Here is a 16,952-nt window from a genome sequence, read left to right on the forward strand (position 1 = left end):
CCTTCTTTTTTTGCCAAAGCCTTTAGTTAAACCACTAAATGAGGTCACTTCCTCCAGCCTAACGCCTTCACTTTCAAGGCAGTCCAGCACTGATGCTATCACGGCTTGGTTGGCGTCTTCCATAGTGGCCAAGATCCAGACTTTGGCACAAATATGCAGTGTAGTTGAATCTGTCCAAGGCAGTTGTTTCCATCGGGATGCACTGTGGGAGCTGCCGATCCCCCAGGCAGAGACTGAGACTCTTCAGCGTGGAAGAGAGGGGGCTGGTGGGAGTGGGCACACTGGAGGTCTATACAATTTCCAGTAGCACAGAAAGAAGAGGATGGTTATTTACTGGTTTTCACAGTCCAAGGCAGAACAAGCATCCCGTGAAATCACCAGGCAGCAGGTTGAAACCAAAGGAAGAACTTCTCCAGAGTATTTAATTCACCTGTAAACCCCCCGCTACAGAAATGGGGACACTTAAAATGGTAATTAGGTGAGGTGAGGAAAGATTATCAGCGTCTCTCCAGTGGCTGGATGATGCTGCCGGCTCAAGGAGTCCCTCAGCTGCCGGCAGCCAGAGTCAAGGGAGGGATGTCTCGGTCCTGGTCCCTCAGCATCCCCTCATGGCTGATGTCCTACTCAGTGACAGGGACAGGGGGCACTTTGGGAGATCTTGTGTTCTTAAAAGAGAATAACAAGAAATGATATTGTCGAGGCAGGAAGCCTTATGAAGGCAGGTAGCATTCACTTCTGATTCATGTCAAAGGAGAGAAACAGAAGGATCTGGAAATCTCGTTCCTGTTCCCGGTGCACAAGGGACTCTGCCATGGATCTGGGAATAAAAAAGAGAGGGAAAGAGGGTTTAAGAACTGTGTGTAGGGAAAGGAAAACAAGGAGATGGAGCAAAGGAATAGCAGGCTTTTTTATTTTCAACCTTCCTGGAATGACTACTTGGAGTCTTCACTGGCTTTGTTTCCAAAGTTGCTTCCTGCATTTAAATTAAATAATGAAAGCCTGGAAAACCCCAAGTAATTAGAAATATGATAAATTTTCCCCTTATTCTGCAGGCATTCCAGGTTACATGCAGATCGTTATTTTGAGCTTTGTATAACTTGAGTAGCTGACTTAAAGTGTGTAAAAATGAATTAAAATTACCAGCATAAAGTCACCATGTAAGCAATGCAGGTGGAAAGGGTACAAGAATATCTATGTGCACCTCTCCAGCTACACTTCCTCCTCTTCCTCCCCTCAAAAATCGTTATTTTATTATGCAGATATGTGCAGGCTCCGTCTTTTGCTAAGTTCCATTGCAAAGCTAATAGCCGAAGCAATTGTGTGGATAAGCAGAGACTTAAATCATTTGGAAACTGTTGAGAGAAGACAGATCTGATAATAATAACCTTCATGGCTGGCGAGTTGCAGCTGCTTTTGACAACTTGTGACGATGAAGGCTTATAGTAAAGTTAAGAGGTAAATATCTGTACTGCGCCATAGGATCAATTTCAATTCTCAAGTATAAAGCCTCAAACTTTAGACTGCTTTTACCATCTTTGAACTTATTTTGGTTTTCTCTAGGTTACGAAGGAGTTGGGTTTTTTTATAAATCTTAGAGTGCTTATTTTCATTCTGATATTTTTCTTTAACACAGTGGGGCAGCGTAGTTAATTTATTTCAGTGCAAAGAAGGTGCAGTCTTACTGAAGCCACAGGTGTTTCTCGCTTACAGCAGAAGTTACAGAAGGATGCTCTATTAACATGTTTTGCATCATCTCAGAACACTTTTTATTCTGTAGTGGTGACTTCCAGACTGCACGTAGGTAACAATTATAATAGCACGTTTTCAGAGAAGTCTCAAACAGTATGCGTGAAAGGTCTCATCAGGATCTGTGGTTCGCACCAATAGCTTTATCAAAGAAAAAATTAAGGAAATAAAAAAATTCCACTGGTGCAGTTTGCATGCTGACACTGAAATTGCTGTCATGATTACAGGTAATGAATGACTTATTATTCACGATGCATCTGAACACAAGACCACAGGTCTAAATTTAAGAAAACGGGTCATACTTGCTCACTGGGAAGGCAGCTATGTATTAGAGAACATGAACATGAACTTCTAGTGCACTGCTATATGTAAGGCACTTAGTACCATTCTTAGCTGTGTTTTAATTGGAAGTATCAATGGGACCAAGAATGTGGCGTTCTGCGGCGTAGAGCATCAGTGACAGACTTGGGAACCCCTGTGTCCCAACAGAGTATTTTAAAAGTGGGATGGGTTCAGAAAAGAGCAATGAGAAGTCCAGAAAATCTACTTCACAGTGAATGATTCAGAAAGCCGTAACTTTTCAGCAAATCAGAGAAGGTTGGGGTGGTTGGGTCACCGTCGGTAACTACCTACAGAAGGTGGAGACTCTGCTCATGCAGGGCCGATTGGCTGGCACGAGAAGATTTAGTGGCTGAAAGCTGAAGTGAGACCAGTTCAGATTAGATGCACATGTTTAGATTAGAATAATTACTGGAAAGGCTTTCCGGAGGATGGCATGGGCTGCCTTTGGCTTAAAACAATGATAACGGAGAGAGCGCGTCTTTCTAGAGAGACAGAGCACAGCTCGGTCACAAAGCACAGACCCGATGCGGGATGGCTGGGGGAAATGGCCCAACCCGGGCTATGCAGGTGGCCATGGAAGAGGTTTGAGGGTTGCAGTGGCCTGAAGCTCAGGAAAGCTGTTTGTATGACCTAGCAGTTGACAGCTTGCGATCTAAAAACAGTCAGCAAGTGGGGATGGTGCTGCCTTCCCGCCATCTCTAAGAGAAGGGGGACATGAGCAGTAGTTAAATGACTTCTGGGTCACACATCGAGCTGGTGGCCAGGCTGGGACTAGAGCAGACTCTGCTGCCGGCTTGTGCTGCGTTTCATCAGGCGGACATCTCCCTCCTCGTCCCCAGGCAGGAGCACAGCCTGGCCGGAGAGGCACCTGCAGTGATCGAGCCAAAATTCGGGTTTCTCCTTCCAGTATCTCTCAGAGCCCAGCAAAAGAATTAATGTCATGACATGCACCCAGGTTCATTAACGAGGAGCGTAGCTGGATTAGATGCCTGGTTACCAAGGGGGTGTCTTTTGCAAGCTCCCTGCATCAGTTGGGTCAGCAAACTCTTCCCACAGTCGGGGTGCAATCAGCTGCTTTTACGGCCAGAAGCGCAGTTTAAAGGCAAATCCTGGTTGTAATCAAGGCAGCCAATTTCAGATGATCAAGGTCTGGCTTTTCCTGGGGACAGAAGGGATGTGTGCAAGAGAGGAATGGGGTTAGGCAACGGGTTAAATTGCACCTAGGTATGATTTGACAATCACTCCCCTGATAACAGCTTATAATGTTTACAATTTGTCTTCTGTTTTGTTTTGTGATTTCAGGAGCAGAAGGCACAGTGTTCCCTAAATCTATAGAAACTCCCAATGTCAGGGCAGACCCCTTCAAGGAACTAAGGTAAACTTTGGAATATGGTTTAACGGTAACTCAGTGGCGCCTTGTTGGAGTTGCGCGTTCTGCTGGGCATCATTTCTGCTTTTGCATAAGAGCTTGGGGATTCACTTTGGAAGGCATCACCGAGAGGATGCCGTGGAAGAGAAGGGCCCTGCCATGTTTACATGTAATATGACCGAGCTAAAGGCAATCACGGGTCATGAGAGCATCGTTTCTCCTCTGCAACATGCTCTGCATACCCTGGGCTCAGTATTTGTTAAAAGTGGAGAAATCTTTTTCTGGTTGTGTAGGGAGGTTCAGGAGTCCGTGCTGAATCACAGGGAGTAGCAGCAGGCAAAAGGATAATGCTCGCCGGCATTATCTGTCTTGCAGAATTGCAAACCCCCCCTGATCTACACAGGCTCTAGCTGTGCGTGCATGTGACTGCTGACACTCGCAGAGATGCCACTTGCTGACAGCAATATATCAGGAGGGAATAAACAGCAAAGCTACAGAGAACCAGCTTTACCCTCAAGCTAATGTTGGGCATTATGTTTATTTAAAAAAAAAAAAAAAAAAAAAGTGTGGCACTACAGGTTAGTTTGGATGACTAGTCTCTGAAAAGAGACTAATCATATGGCCTAATAAATTATTGACTGAATCTCCTGATATCTTCTGACCAAGAGGGCTGTAGGGGTTTGCCATCAGTGCTCTAATTATCCTTCCTTAGCAAAAGAGAGTTAGAGAAGAGGTGAAAAAAATCTCCAGAAGGACGTCTTGTCCTTAGGTCTTGGGTTGCAAACTCTCCTTTTCTGGAAACTGCTGGGGATGAAGCAATCTTCAGGCAGCTGAAGTTGTGCAGGGGCGCTGCAGATTTACTGCGGATGCACCGAGGCGGGAGAGGACCTCTCATTAACTCTCTCTGCTCTGGTACTGGGGATAGTTATGGCCTCGCTAGATGACCGTGGAAGATGAAGAATATCCTGGCTGCCTTCCCTTGGGTCTATTGCTATCTTTCGGTTTCTCTCTGGAAACACTCTAATTGTTCCCATTTTGCTCTCTGGGGATCAGATGTCAGACAACAAGTGCAGTGATGGCGCGATTCAGTTTGTTATGAAAGTTTGTTCTCTTTCTCCATGCAGCGACTTTAACCCTGCCTTGTGGTTTTCCCAATCTTGGTATACTTCCTTTAAAAAAAAGAGGAAACGGGGTCTTTGTTCAGCTTCGTGTGCAGCTGCCAGGGCAGCTCCAGGGTCTGCTGTGGTGGAAGGAGCCCCAGGAGGGCAGGGCGCGGTGGTGCCGAGCACACGCACCCTCCAGTTCTTCAGCAGAGCACACAAATGGAGCAGCCAGCGGGGGGATGGATTTGTAGGGGAGGTTCAGGTGAGAAAGGCTTTCTGGCACAGCCTGTTTTCACTGATACTTTCGGGGGGGGGGGGGGGAAACAAACCCCGAAAAAAAAAATCAAGATCATGGTTAAATTATCCAACAGCGTCTAAATAACTTACAAAACCAAGTTCCATTTTCAGTAGTGCAAGAGAAAGGCAAGATTTTAGGTCCACGTTTCTGGTTACTTAGGATTTTTCTAAACATGGGAGGGGAACTTAATCCAAATAAGTATAGGGTGTCATATTAGAGGGGACAAATGTGAATTAAAATGGCCTTAATTGGATTGAGTATGCTTCTGTTCCAAAGAGAATTAAGCTAAATGAAATTGAAATGAATTAATGGCAGTATCCATGCGAGGGGTTGATTCGGTATATTTGATCTGCTTTAAATTCATGTTGTTATTTCACTTGTTTTATGTAGAGAGCTGTTAGATAACTGACTTTCTTTGAAATTAGTGGACCGGGTGAAACAAATCCTGTAAAAACCTGGTGGGTTTTTTTTCTTTTTCTTTTTTTTTTAAAGGATAATCATTGACTAGTATTTACTTTGAAAAAAAACAAGTCCCACAGGGTTCTAAAACATTTTGTGCGGTTCTGAAAATTTTATCTTGGCAAAAATAAATGTTTTTTCCACTGCTCTGAGAAGAAAAGAGCCCATGGTAGCACTGTTTTGACAAAGCAAGGTTTCCCAAGAGCAAACGCTTTATTCCTCCCCAAACCGAGAACCATCCGTTTCTCTCTCTATATGTTGGAGCGCTGGCTGTTTCTTAGGTAAAATGGTGCCTTTTGGGTGCAGTACAGAGTTCACAGAGGAAATAATCTTACTCTGGGGGGACATCTTTTGGCACCTTCCTATTTTGATGGCAATGTGTGTGCATAAGGTGTCCTTTTGGCCTATTTAAAAAGATGCTGCAGTGAAAGGGGACTGAATGCGATGGCAGCCTGTGGGTCCCAAGCTGTCACACACTGCTAGAAAAGCAGCATTGTAAACATGCACTCAGTAGCCGGTTTGACTCTAAAGGACCTTTTTTTCTGTATTAAATAGTGCAAACTTTCTTTCCTCCTTAGGCGGAAGTTCGCGGGGTGGGAAAGTGCACATTCAGCTATCGCAGGCTGTTGCCAGACACCGCCAACCTCCATCACTCTTCTAAGACCAAATGGTTACCATTAGTTACGTGATTTACCCATTTGCTCTTTTCGGTACCATACTGACTCCCACTTCTTCTTTAGGAGACTTCAGAATAAGGTGACAGCAACTGTCACTACCAGAAAGAGGAGACCAACTGCTCCTGTCACCACTGGGAGTCAGACCATCTGTATGTCTTCTTTCCCTCCCTCCCCTCCTTACCAGACAGCCTGATTTCCCCGGCAAGATAGGCTGTACGCCATCGTGCCACTCATCTCTATTTCTTTCCTTCTTTTCCTCCCACCTCCCAAAGGCCTCCAGTCATGCCCATGTGTCACAAAGACTGACACGCTTTGAGTGGTGGCGCACACGTTCTCAACAGACTTTCTGTCCCCGTTTAGCTGACAAACGGTCTTGGGTTCATATAGCCTAATTCATTTATTTGTAACTGGCTGCTCTACAACGTGGTCGCCATCCTGGAGAACAGGCAAGGGGTGATCCTCTTTTCTGAGTGCCCTTTTTAAAACACACTTGTCTGCAGTCGTTTAGGTTGAGGAAACTCAGGTGGCAGTACGTGCACAGCTTTTTCCTCACAAGCTAAGCCTATCAGAGAGCCACACAGCTGCAAAAATTGGTTTGGTGCTCCTTTGGCCCAGGTCTGGACTTTGCTGCTGAGTCTTCTCAGGAGATGTTCTTCCATGTTGCAAAGAAACTCATGTGTCCTAAAACAAGAGTCCTGTTCAGCCCAGTATCAGTTGTAGTAGAAAAGCCAGAGCTCATAAATGTCTTGTTTAGTGCAGGGAGTTATTGAGGGTTCATGTTTCCTATTTGGGATGTAGAACATTGTTTAATAATGACCTGAGAACTATGGATGGTTGAAAGACTATTCGATGTATTTCTGTGAACAGTTCAATGTTTTTACTTATTTAAAGTAATTTTAGACTCTTGAAAGTTTTGGTAGTTGTTTATTGGGCTCTAAACTGATCAAAAACAGTAAAAAGAAAAGCAAACAAATTCAAAATATTTTCAAATTCTTGGAATGTTTAACATTGCCATTCAGTATCATCCCAAAATAGTTTAGGGAGAGGGCTTGAGAGATTTGTTTGGACATTGAAATATTTGTACTCATCTGCACTGACTCTTTTTAATGCAGGTTGTTGTCTTTGACATAAGGAAATGTGATTGCCTATGTATAAAAGTTGAATTCAAGATGATCTTTTCTCACTGGATTATTTTAGCAGCACCCAAGTAACTTGGCAAGAGCCTGTCTTGAGAGCATCTCCTTGACACTGGCAGGAATCACTTGCCTTTCTCTATTTATCTTCTTCCAAAAGGCAAATATATGCCAAGGAGGCTAACAGATGTTGTCCAACAAACACAAGATCAGCACTCTTCCAAGGTGAGGGATGAAGGCTAGACGAGCCAATGAGCAAGGAAGAAGGGAAATAATTTGAGGGGAGGGGATTAAAAGGTGGGTGATCCAATATAAGAAAAAAAAATATCAGGAGGATGTTGTAAAACTGCTAAGTTCTGGAAGCTGGGAGGGTGTGTGCGTGGTGGGCACTGTGTTATAGCATCCATCGCGGTCCCTGAGCTCAGAGCGAGCATAAGGACCTCCCCAGTGTCCAGGTCGCGCTGGGCAGGGGCACCCGGAGCACGGAAACCTGGTTTAGGACATTTTCGCTCCCAGAGTTAAATAAAAAGGAATCAGACTGCATGAAATGCACTCCATGAGGGGCAAGCACACACCTGGAATTCATCCACAATTATTGTAGGGTAAAAATGCAGTAAACTGCTCATCCAAGACCAGGAAACCAAGGGATGACTGTTTTTCCTGTAATGCACAAATATAGTTAAGGGAGAATTAATCCCTTGGGCTTGAAAGGGTAATTTTTGACCAAAGTTAATTATGAAGCACTGGAAGTACCAAATGGCAGATGAAATGTACTTGCAGCTTGATTTTATTAGCGCAATTCTGCCTTACCATGTACTGTACTGAACTATCCAAATAGTCCAAGTGAGACCTATTGTAACAAAAAGCAATTTAAATACGGTGCTCAGCTAATGTAACAATACTCGTTTTGCAAAACAATAATTCTTACCGCATTGAGGTTTCTCTCAGCTGTGTTTCACAAGGCAGCAGAGACATTTTCAATAAGCACAAACACAAATAATGTTTCTGTCTAAAACCCGTTACATTAATAAAGATTAAGAGAATAAAGATTAGAGGAAATGCAAAAAAATGAAAGGTATGAAAGAGGACGTAATTGGTGGGAAATGGAAGTCGTTTATGAAGACTAGTGTTTGATATTGAAACACTGTTCGGTTTACAGCAAACACGTGGGGATTCCTGTGCGGTGTCAGCGAGGGGAAAATGGCCAGTGTAGCCTCGTATCTACCTGGTGTTATTTTCTGATTGATTTACCAGAAGGGATGCAATTCTTTTCTCTGTTACACCAGTGCAATTCCAATAATTTTGGTAGTCCTACCAGCTTAAAAGACAAGAGACTTTTGCCTTGGGATGAGCTTTGCCTTCCACTTGAAACAAGTATAACTATTTTCATATGACACAGATGGGTTGGATTTATATGACTGTCTCCGTGGAAGTCAACACATACCTATTAGCATACAGCTAAAATGAGATAACAGGTTCCTGCTTTCTGAACTTCAAGCTAATTTAAGTGGACATTGATGAGTTTCTTTTCAATGACAGAGGTCCTCATCACTCTCCATTTTCTAATCTAGGAGACCGCATCTGACCTAACAATTTCCCAATGACAGCTAAGGCTTCCTGAAATGCTTGCTGTTGGATGAAGCTTTCTCAGAGCAGAATTCACACTGATTTCACAGCCACAGCTACTTTGTTTTAGCCTTTCCTCCTGTTGACATCCCTTCAAAGCTGCTGTCTGTTCATCTATTATAGAAGACAAGCCATGGCCCTCCCATATCAAAGGCAGTCTTTCCATAGGCTTCTTGTGGGCAGTGTATTAAGATCTGTTTACACCATTGGATATCAGGCTCGGAGTTAAGGAGGCAGTTGATTGCTGGGGCTTCCCATCTGTTAAAGTATTTCTATTGCAAAAAGGCGGAGAGGGGGGTTGCTGTTCTCTTCCCTTACTCCAGCAAATCTTCTCTTAATGGCCTTCATCTCTTTCACACCCAGCACCAAGCTCTTGGTGCCCTTTCCTTCCCTGTCTTCAGCAGGTGAAGCACAGATTTGGATGAGATGCTCAGGAGGCACATGCCCGGGAAATGGCAGAGGCATTGACGGAGCTTTGCTGATTTATCCCAGCTGGATAAATCGTGGCCCTACCCTGTTCACAGTGCTGCTAATAGCATCTGTCTGTAGACGGGCAGATCCTCGTCAAAGAGGGCTGATGGTCGGTGAAAGCAGGCTTGGCAGGAAGGTGTCTGGAACGCAGTATACTGCTGAAGTGAAAAATGAGATGGGCTCAAGCTAGGGAAAGAAGACAAAGCAGTGGGAATTTGTGGTTGAGCAGCCTTCAGTGGGGTGCATGGCTCTTCCCAGGTGTCCTCGTGTCCCCTGTGCTGCAGGAACGTGTGGGTGCGAGAGCTACGTGGCACTTCAAGTGAAAACAGGAGTGGCAATAAGGGAGGTAAGGGGACAGATTTCTAAATGAAACTACTGACAAATCGTAGAATCATAAAATTGTCTAGGTTGGAAGGGACCTTTCAGATCATCTAGCCCAACCATCAGATATCCAGTCCCACCGTCAGTGGCACAGCCTATGGGACAGAGAGCAGTGGAAATGTGCCTCACATTTGGTGGTTGGTGGGAGGTTACACAGGACTCCTCTTCTGCATATAATTAAGCAGCATAATTGCAACTGGAGCAGCGGCTCCAGACAGAGACCAGTTTAACTTTTCCTGGGTCCTGAATAAAATCCAACAGCCTGGTTCATTATTCTCTCTCTGCATTTATTCTGTAGGGGTTTCCTAATGCAAACAAAGCCTTTTTCTGGGAGATATTAATCACCCATCCTGACCGTTATCTCAGATTGAATATCTTTCTTGTACACAAGATCTGTATCCTGCCTAGGTGCGTTGCGCCCAGGATTGTCATTAGCTTTCAACAGCAGAATGTCGCTTGCTCCATAATCAGAGCATTCATCTAACCTTCGAGTGCCGCTCACAAAGGTGTACGAGCCAGAAGTCCTCTGGGACTTGAGAGAAACCCTGTCGGTGTGACCGATCTGTACAGTCAGACATGCACATATATCCATTTGAATAACAAAAATGTGAGCTTTTTTTGCTTTTTTTAACTCTCTGTGCAGCACACCGCTAACCTTGAGTAGAAAATAGATGCTAATAAATGCAAGGTCTTAAAAATGTGAATTATGGCCATTTCACACTCCATGGCAGACAAACACTGGTGAAATGCCTTAATACTTAATTACAATGCTTGTCCTTCTCTCAAGTGCAGATGACATCCCTCGGATAGATTTTGCAATGACATCTGTGGAAATAAGTTGCGAAACTAATTAGTTATTCATATAATACAGAATATTGACTGTGCACTGATTAAAAGGCTGTGGTGACACATCTAACATGATGTATCTGTGTAGTAGGTTAGTCTGCTCCCCGAGGTGGTATTTTTTGAAAGGTCTTACAGAAAATGATAAAAATACCCTTTAGCCTCTAGAATGCAGATGTTTATAGAAGGTGGTGTCTTTCATTTACATTTTGGTAATGATTAAGGAGAGCGGCCGTGTTCTTGAGTGACATACCTCAGTGCTCGTGCCCTGGGAGGCAGGCTCGAGGGACCATTTGTTGGGGTGTCAACTCTAAGGTTCTGCAGGTTATTGACTACCTGCAGCCATAAGTGTCCTAAAAGCAATCATTAGGCGACTGGCCAGAGAGAAGGGCAGGCTAACCCGCGCTTCTTTCAGTGCAGGCTGGGCAAGGTGCTAGTTGGCCCTGCGGCAGCGCCTGCCCGGTGCTGCTGGGACGCGGGGTAGCGGGGGGACGCTGCACCGTGAGTCAGTTGGTGTGCTGGTCTGGGACGCGGCATTTGTAATGCTCTGCAAGGCGCTCAAAAGCCATTGTTTTATCGTAACATTTGTACTTGAGATAGAGCTATTTGTACCGAGGATATTGAGCGTGAAATACAGAAGTAAATAGAAAGGTGTCAAGGAAAGCACCTTACCCCACCTATCGCTGTGATCCCAATCCTTTGCAAATACTGTGATATTTAGGATGTAATCGTGTTCAAAATGACTGAATAGCTCAGAAGAGAAGGAGATTTTCCTTTGAACACTGTTCTTATCTTAAAGAAATGAGAGGAATGTAATCCACTGAGGACTATGTTTGCTTTTGGGTAGAAAAATGCATGGGTTTCTTTAATATTTCGCTCTATCCCTTTATACTTCTCTCCAGCTATGTATGAAGCATTTCTAAAACCCGAAGCGAAGAGCAAAGCGGGTAAAATAAAAATCTTGGCCTTACTCAGCACTTGGTACCTGCTTTTAAGGAAGGACCGTGTCCCTGCAAAGACTTGGCAGGCGAGCCTGGGAGCTCCCGCGCCGCGGCCGGGCACAGCCCAGCACGGGGACCGCAGCCGGGGTTCCGCCTGCTGAAAAGCAGCAGTTAATGAACCAGCTTGCTTAAAACCAAGCGTTTAACACAAACTTCTCATGGACTTGGTACAAAATAGGGAAGGACAGTTGAGACGCTTTCCTGCCCAAGTGAGGACTTTCCTGGGGTTTTTTTTCCTACTGCCGTCTGCTGATGCCGGAGGATTTGGCTGTATCAAGGCAAGAATACTTCTTATTTAGTGCGAGCGAGGTACTTTGGGCTATAGAAGTCCACTGTGATTAAAAAGGACACTTAAAATACATTAATTGTACTTCAGACCATAGTCAGGAATCAATAGCTGTTGCATAACCCTATTAAAGAGAGGAGAAAAATGTGTCCATAACTGTAATGGGATTCTCTCTTTTGAAAGCAGCGCTTTGTATACTTACTATGAGAAATCATATTCACTGTGCCTACAGAATCTTTATTCTGAATTTATGTTTCCTGTGAAATACAGTTGTTTTCTCTAGGCCAAACAGGAGTAGCTATGTCGTTTCCCCATGACTTGAATTGATTTTATCTTTTTAATGTGCGGTGGCTGCTGCTGCTCTACTCCTCACGTGTATTTTGCAGCATGGATTTATCCCGTGGGTTATTGTGGCACCTCGGGCTGTTTTGAATAGTAATCATTTCCGACCAAGTAGCGTTGCTGAGTTCATTCTAAGGGGATGTCACTCCCTGCTCTTGAGTGGTGTTTGGACTCAGCTCTGCCTCTCCATGTGGAGGCAGCACGTGGCTAATGAGAACACCTTTCTAAATACATCCCTGGAGGGGTTCAAGGCCAGGCTGGACGGGGCTTGGAGCAACCTGGGCTAGTCAGAGATGTCCCTGCCCAGGGCAGGGGGGTGGAACAAGATGGTCTTTAAGGTCCCTTCCAGCCCAAACCGTTCTATGATAAATATGACTCAGCAGTCAAACCTGTGACCCTCTTTGGGGACCAAGCCCTGCACAACCCATAGCTGCTCCTCCGGTCTCTACTTCATTTAGAAGGATAATAATATATTATTAGTATGTGAGCATTCGCTGCGTGCTGCCATGGGGGGGATACGGTCGGTGACCTTGTGTCGGTCTTGCACCTTGTGCTCGCTCGTGTTCCATGAAGGGAGGAAATGGAAATGCAGAAGCTGGCAGGTGGTTCCCCTTTCTCTTCTCCATCTTAGTAACGTTGAGAGGCCGTGGACTTCACCACCTCATTTCCAGATTCTGCTGACACTTCTGAAGTTGCCCCGTCCCCTGCTCGGGTTCCCATCTGAGTTGGCGTTGGAGGGACTCACTGAAAAAGCAGCAGTTTTTTGAAGCCAAACATGTGAAAGCACCGTATTAGAGGTGGAGGATCCTGGTTCGAAAGGCAAAGTGGCAGCTACCATTTCGTCTTTCTGCAGAGGTGGCTGCTATAAATACGTACCTCGGTGCATGCACAGGGCTTTGCTGGCAAGTAAAACAATGCCATGTTTCAGCTGCACGAGGACATTGTGTCCTTGGATAGAAGAAGACAAACTTATAATCGTGTGTTTCACACGGTGTCGTGTGGCTTCGGGGCCATGCAGGAGATGAGGAAGCAGAAATGTGATTTCAACCCAGTAATAGACAAAAAGCAGGTGAGCAGCTCCAAGGAAGCCTGAAAAAGCACGTTCAGAAATCACAGCTTGGTTCTCTGGAGAGGAGGAGCACATCTCCCATGGTGTGGGGCTGCAGAAGGAGAGGAGCTTCCCCCCCGGGTTAGGCTAACACGGACGGGTGTCGGGCTCTTGGGACCCTCCTGGCAGCTCTTTCGGCAGCTGAAACTCAGCTGCAATTCTCTGTTTCTCACGTTGAGCTGACTTCAGTTCCTCAGTTCATGAGTTATCTCTTTCTGTTCACAACACAAAAAGAAAAACACATTCTTTCCCTCTTTGCCTGGTTTCATGTCATTAAGGATGGTTGTGGGAAGGCTGGCTGAGGATGTGTCATAAAGTGACACGGGGGAATCAAGCACAAAAGTAAACCAAAAAAACCCCCAAACTTAGGCCATCCAGGATCATAAAAGAGGTTGTAAAGCAGAGGGGAAATGGCCTCCTGGTGAGTCTGAGAACAGCTGAGAGGGCTGGATAATGAGGGGATGTGCTGCTGTAAGGAGATGTTCCCTGCCAGTGAACTCACAGAAAATCTGCTTATATTTGATGTAATAAGGGCAAAAAGCAAGACACAAAGGGTTTATGCTGCTAGTGCTGAACTGTGTGGCAGTGATAAAAATATGTCATGTCCTGTCCACTTCCTTAAGTATTAACATTTTAAAAGACAGAGAAAGAAGTAAAGTAAAATGTCAATTTAATTTTTTTTATTAAGGATTTGGTGTCTTAACTTTAATGAAGGAGTAATAAATATAAATGGATATTAATGGAAGGTTATTAGAGCTGTTCATTTTGATAGGAAATATGCAGTATCTTCTTGTGCAATACGAGAGGTTAAAGATTATTATTGCTTCCTAAAGTTTCTGAAATTAAATTCTCTCTCTTATGACCCACAAGGTATGATTGAAAGTGTGTGCATGTGAAATGGTTTGTAATAAATTCACATTGCAATAAAAGTCTCTCTAGAAAAACAGGATATCTTACAAGAATCAGCTGAGAAGCTGTGTCTAAAGATGGAAGCTTTTTTAAAAACCTGAATAACTTCACTTTGGAAACACAAGTGTTGCCAGAAGAATCACCTGGAAATCACGGAGAAACTTGTCCCGAGCTTTCAGCCAGCGGTTGAAACCCGGAGTTCCCTGGGTTAAAAACTACTTGACTTCAACATGCTTTTTTCTTGTTTATGCACTTCTAATTAATTCCAGATGACATTTCTGACGGAGCCTTTTAAGGTACAAAAAAATTAAGTCCTTTGTAATTGCCGTTCCTTTCTATCTAAAGCCTCCAAACCTCTCAGTATCAGATAATCAATTCCTGTTCCCGCGGGGCAGAGGGAGCTGTGCTGGGAGCACAGTGGAAAAAGCCAGTCCCGACCGTACGGTGCCGGGAGATTTGGGCAATGCATTTCTGCTCCTGGCCAAATCCAAACCTTTAGGTGTACAGCACACTGCGTGGCTTAATTCACTAATAGTTTTTGAAGTACAGGACCTTTGGTAACGTGGGAGTACCGATGCGGTTTTGGTGTTAGTATTAATAGCCTGAATCCTGTGGGCATTGCTTTGCCTTTGTTCAAAAAAAAGTTCCCATGAAGTCTCGCTGAAAACATGAAGGGCAATACTGCTAAAGAGAGTGGGAAACGGTACACTAAATCTCCCCTAGTCCTTTCCTGCTCTTTCCTGCTTCGCATGTGACAGATTTTCTAAACCACCCAGTAAATATGTTGATTTTGTGGGTTCTCAGTTGAGCAGTAGGGTATCATTTAATGTCTCCGTCCGTTGGCATTGTCCTGAACAGCGAGAGAGGACCGAGCAATGACTTTGTCAGGACATTTTGCAGAGCTCTGAGGTGCATGGCATTCAAGCAACATCACAGCAGGAGTCTAAATCTATGAGTGTAGAGGTTAGTTACAGATAGAAAGAATAAATCAAGCAATAAAGGATGCCTATAAAAAAGGATGCTCCCTCTTAAATGAAGACACTTTAGAGTTCATCATAAACCTCTGACATATATTCAGTCACTCTGCCTGCCGTCACAGGCTGAAATATATTTCAAGGTGCCTGCTTATTATGTGCTGTAACCTCTACTAAATACATGCACATTTTCAATGATGTTGCATCATACCTTGTGAACTGATGTGACTTGAAAGGGGAATCGGTGTCAATGCAACGGGAGTTCTGCAGGCACGGGTGCTCAGATACACATTGAAAGTGTTTCTCTGACTCACGCAGTATGTCAGAATGTCTGTGCGATACCAAAGCTAGTGTTGGTTTCATAATCATCTCTTTGAGGAAGCTTTCCTCTAGCTAGATGCCAGTTCTCTGTGTCTGAGTGAAGCAAAGCACCTACAATTTCCTCAGTGTCTGCCTCTCCTAGTCCAGGCTATGGCAGGTTACAGCACTGGCTGACCTGCCGGTGGGACTGAGTGATTCTACAACAAATGAAATGCTATTTTTTGGGTTGAATTTCCAGGGAGGAAAAAAAAAAAAAAAAAAAAACCACTTGACATAAACCAAAGCAACATCTTTGGCTGCGCATTTACTTAGAGCGATGAATATCAAAATTAGCATTCAAGAGGCTGAAATTTCAGCAGAGCCAGTGAATACTTGCATATAATGGTTCTCTTGCTCCTCAAATGGAGATTATGGCTCTCTTGAAAGAATGATTGCAAGACATTGGTAGTACCGATCCTTAAAAATGACCATCCCTTAATTTTTAGTAACTGTCAGGAATTAATGGCACTGGTTTATGGAGCTATCCAGGCCACTTCTGCAGAGCTTCCTTCTTTTCAGAGATAAGGATTCTGGGAAGCTGCTAGTATATGTGTTATCCATCAGGACACATCAGCCACTCTCCATATGGTTTGCTGCAGTCAGAAAAATGCAAATTTTTTTCTTAGAAGTGTCATTTTCTACAGTTCAAGAGCTGCACTTTCTCAAAGAGAGATTGATGGTGAAGCAGAGCAGGCAATAATTATTATTAGTCAATATTTCCAAAAGCAACTTGAGACATTTGAGCACCTAAGAGATTCATCTTTTATAATGCTTGATTTTTTCGGAGTATGGTGGTCCATACTGTATAAATATCAGGGGTCATGAGTTGGTCATTTTAAAAAAGAATGTTGGACAATTCTGGCATTTTCTACTTGGTTAAAAAATAATAAAAAGAGGAACTAAACTTAGGGAAAAAAAAGCTGATGCTTTAAGTGCTCGTGGTCACTACAAGAATGTGCAGACTTTGCAAATCTGACTCAACTACTTGAAAAATTAGATCTACTTTCAGTGGAAGGCTGGAGGCACAGAGACTGGGATGATCAGTTATTGTGTGAGAACAGTACGGTGTCCCCTGTGGCATGCCGCTAAACTTCTCATAAAAGACCGTGAAATCTTGACTTCAAAACATGTCAGAATTACCATGGCTTTTTTCATAGACCTATGCATGTATGAAAAAGTGCTATATGTAGTAAGGGAGAAGTGATGCCTTGTACTTCTTTTGTTGGCTTATCTGTTTTCTCTTGGCATTAAAGTTACCACAATAACAAAGTGTGAAGAGTTTAATGTATGTGAATTAGAGACTTTGGATAGTGTACCAAGTGTATGGACAGGTAGATTCCACCTTACTTTCCATCTGAATAAGTACTGATTTATCCGGGATGGTCGAACAGCTATTTTCTGTTCCAAAACTTAATATACTCATGGAGACAGTGAGGCTGTTGTGTTTTTGAGGGTTATAACTTTGAGTGATCTATGGGCGATGCTAGATTTGACCACGTGTAAATTCCATTCTTCTGTGCTGTG

At 43.9% G+C, this 16,952-nt stretch overlaps 1 protein-coding gene across 6 annotated transcripts in view; it reads left to right on the forward strand.

Annotated features, from left to right (window-relative positions):
- SGCD (sarcoglycan delta) overlaps positions 1–16,952 on the forward strand; it is a 354,617-nt gene that overhangs the window by 309,415 nt on the left and 28,250 nt on the right. For all 6 annotated transcript variants that reach the window (XM_063348882.1, XM_063348881.1, XM_063348886.1 and 3 more), the window contains one exon: positions 3,391–3,463. In XM_063348882.1, the coding sequence (XP_063204952.1) occupies positions 3,391–3,463 (73 nt within the window). The remainder of the gene's footprint in view (positions 1–3,390; positions 3,464–16,952) is intronic.

Source organism: Chroicocephalus ridibundus, chromosome 11, assembly GCF_963924245.1.
Source record: "Chroicocephalus ridibundus chromosome 11, bChrRid1.1, whole genome shotgun sequence".
Lineage (NCBI taxonomy): Eukaryota > Metazoa > Chordata > Aves > Charadriiformes > Laridae > Chroicocephalus > Chroicocephalus ridibundus.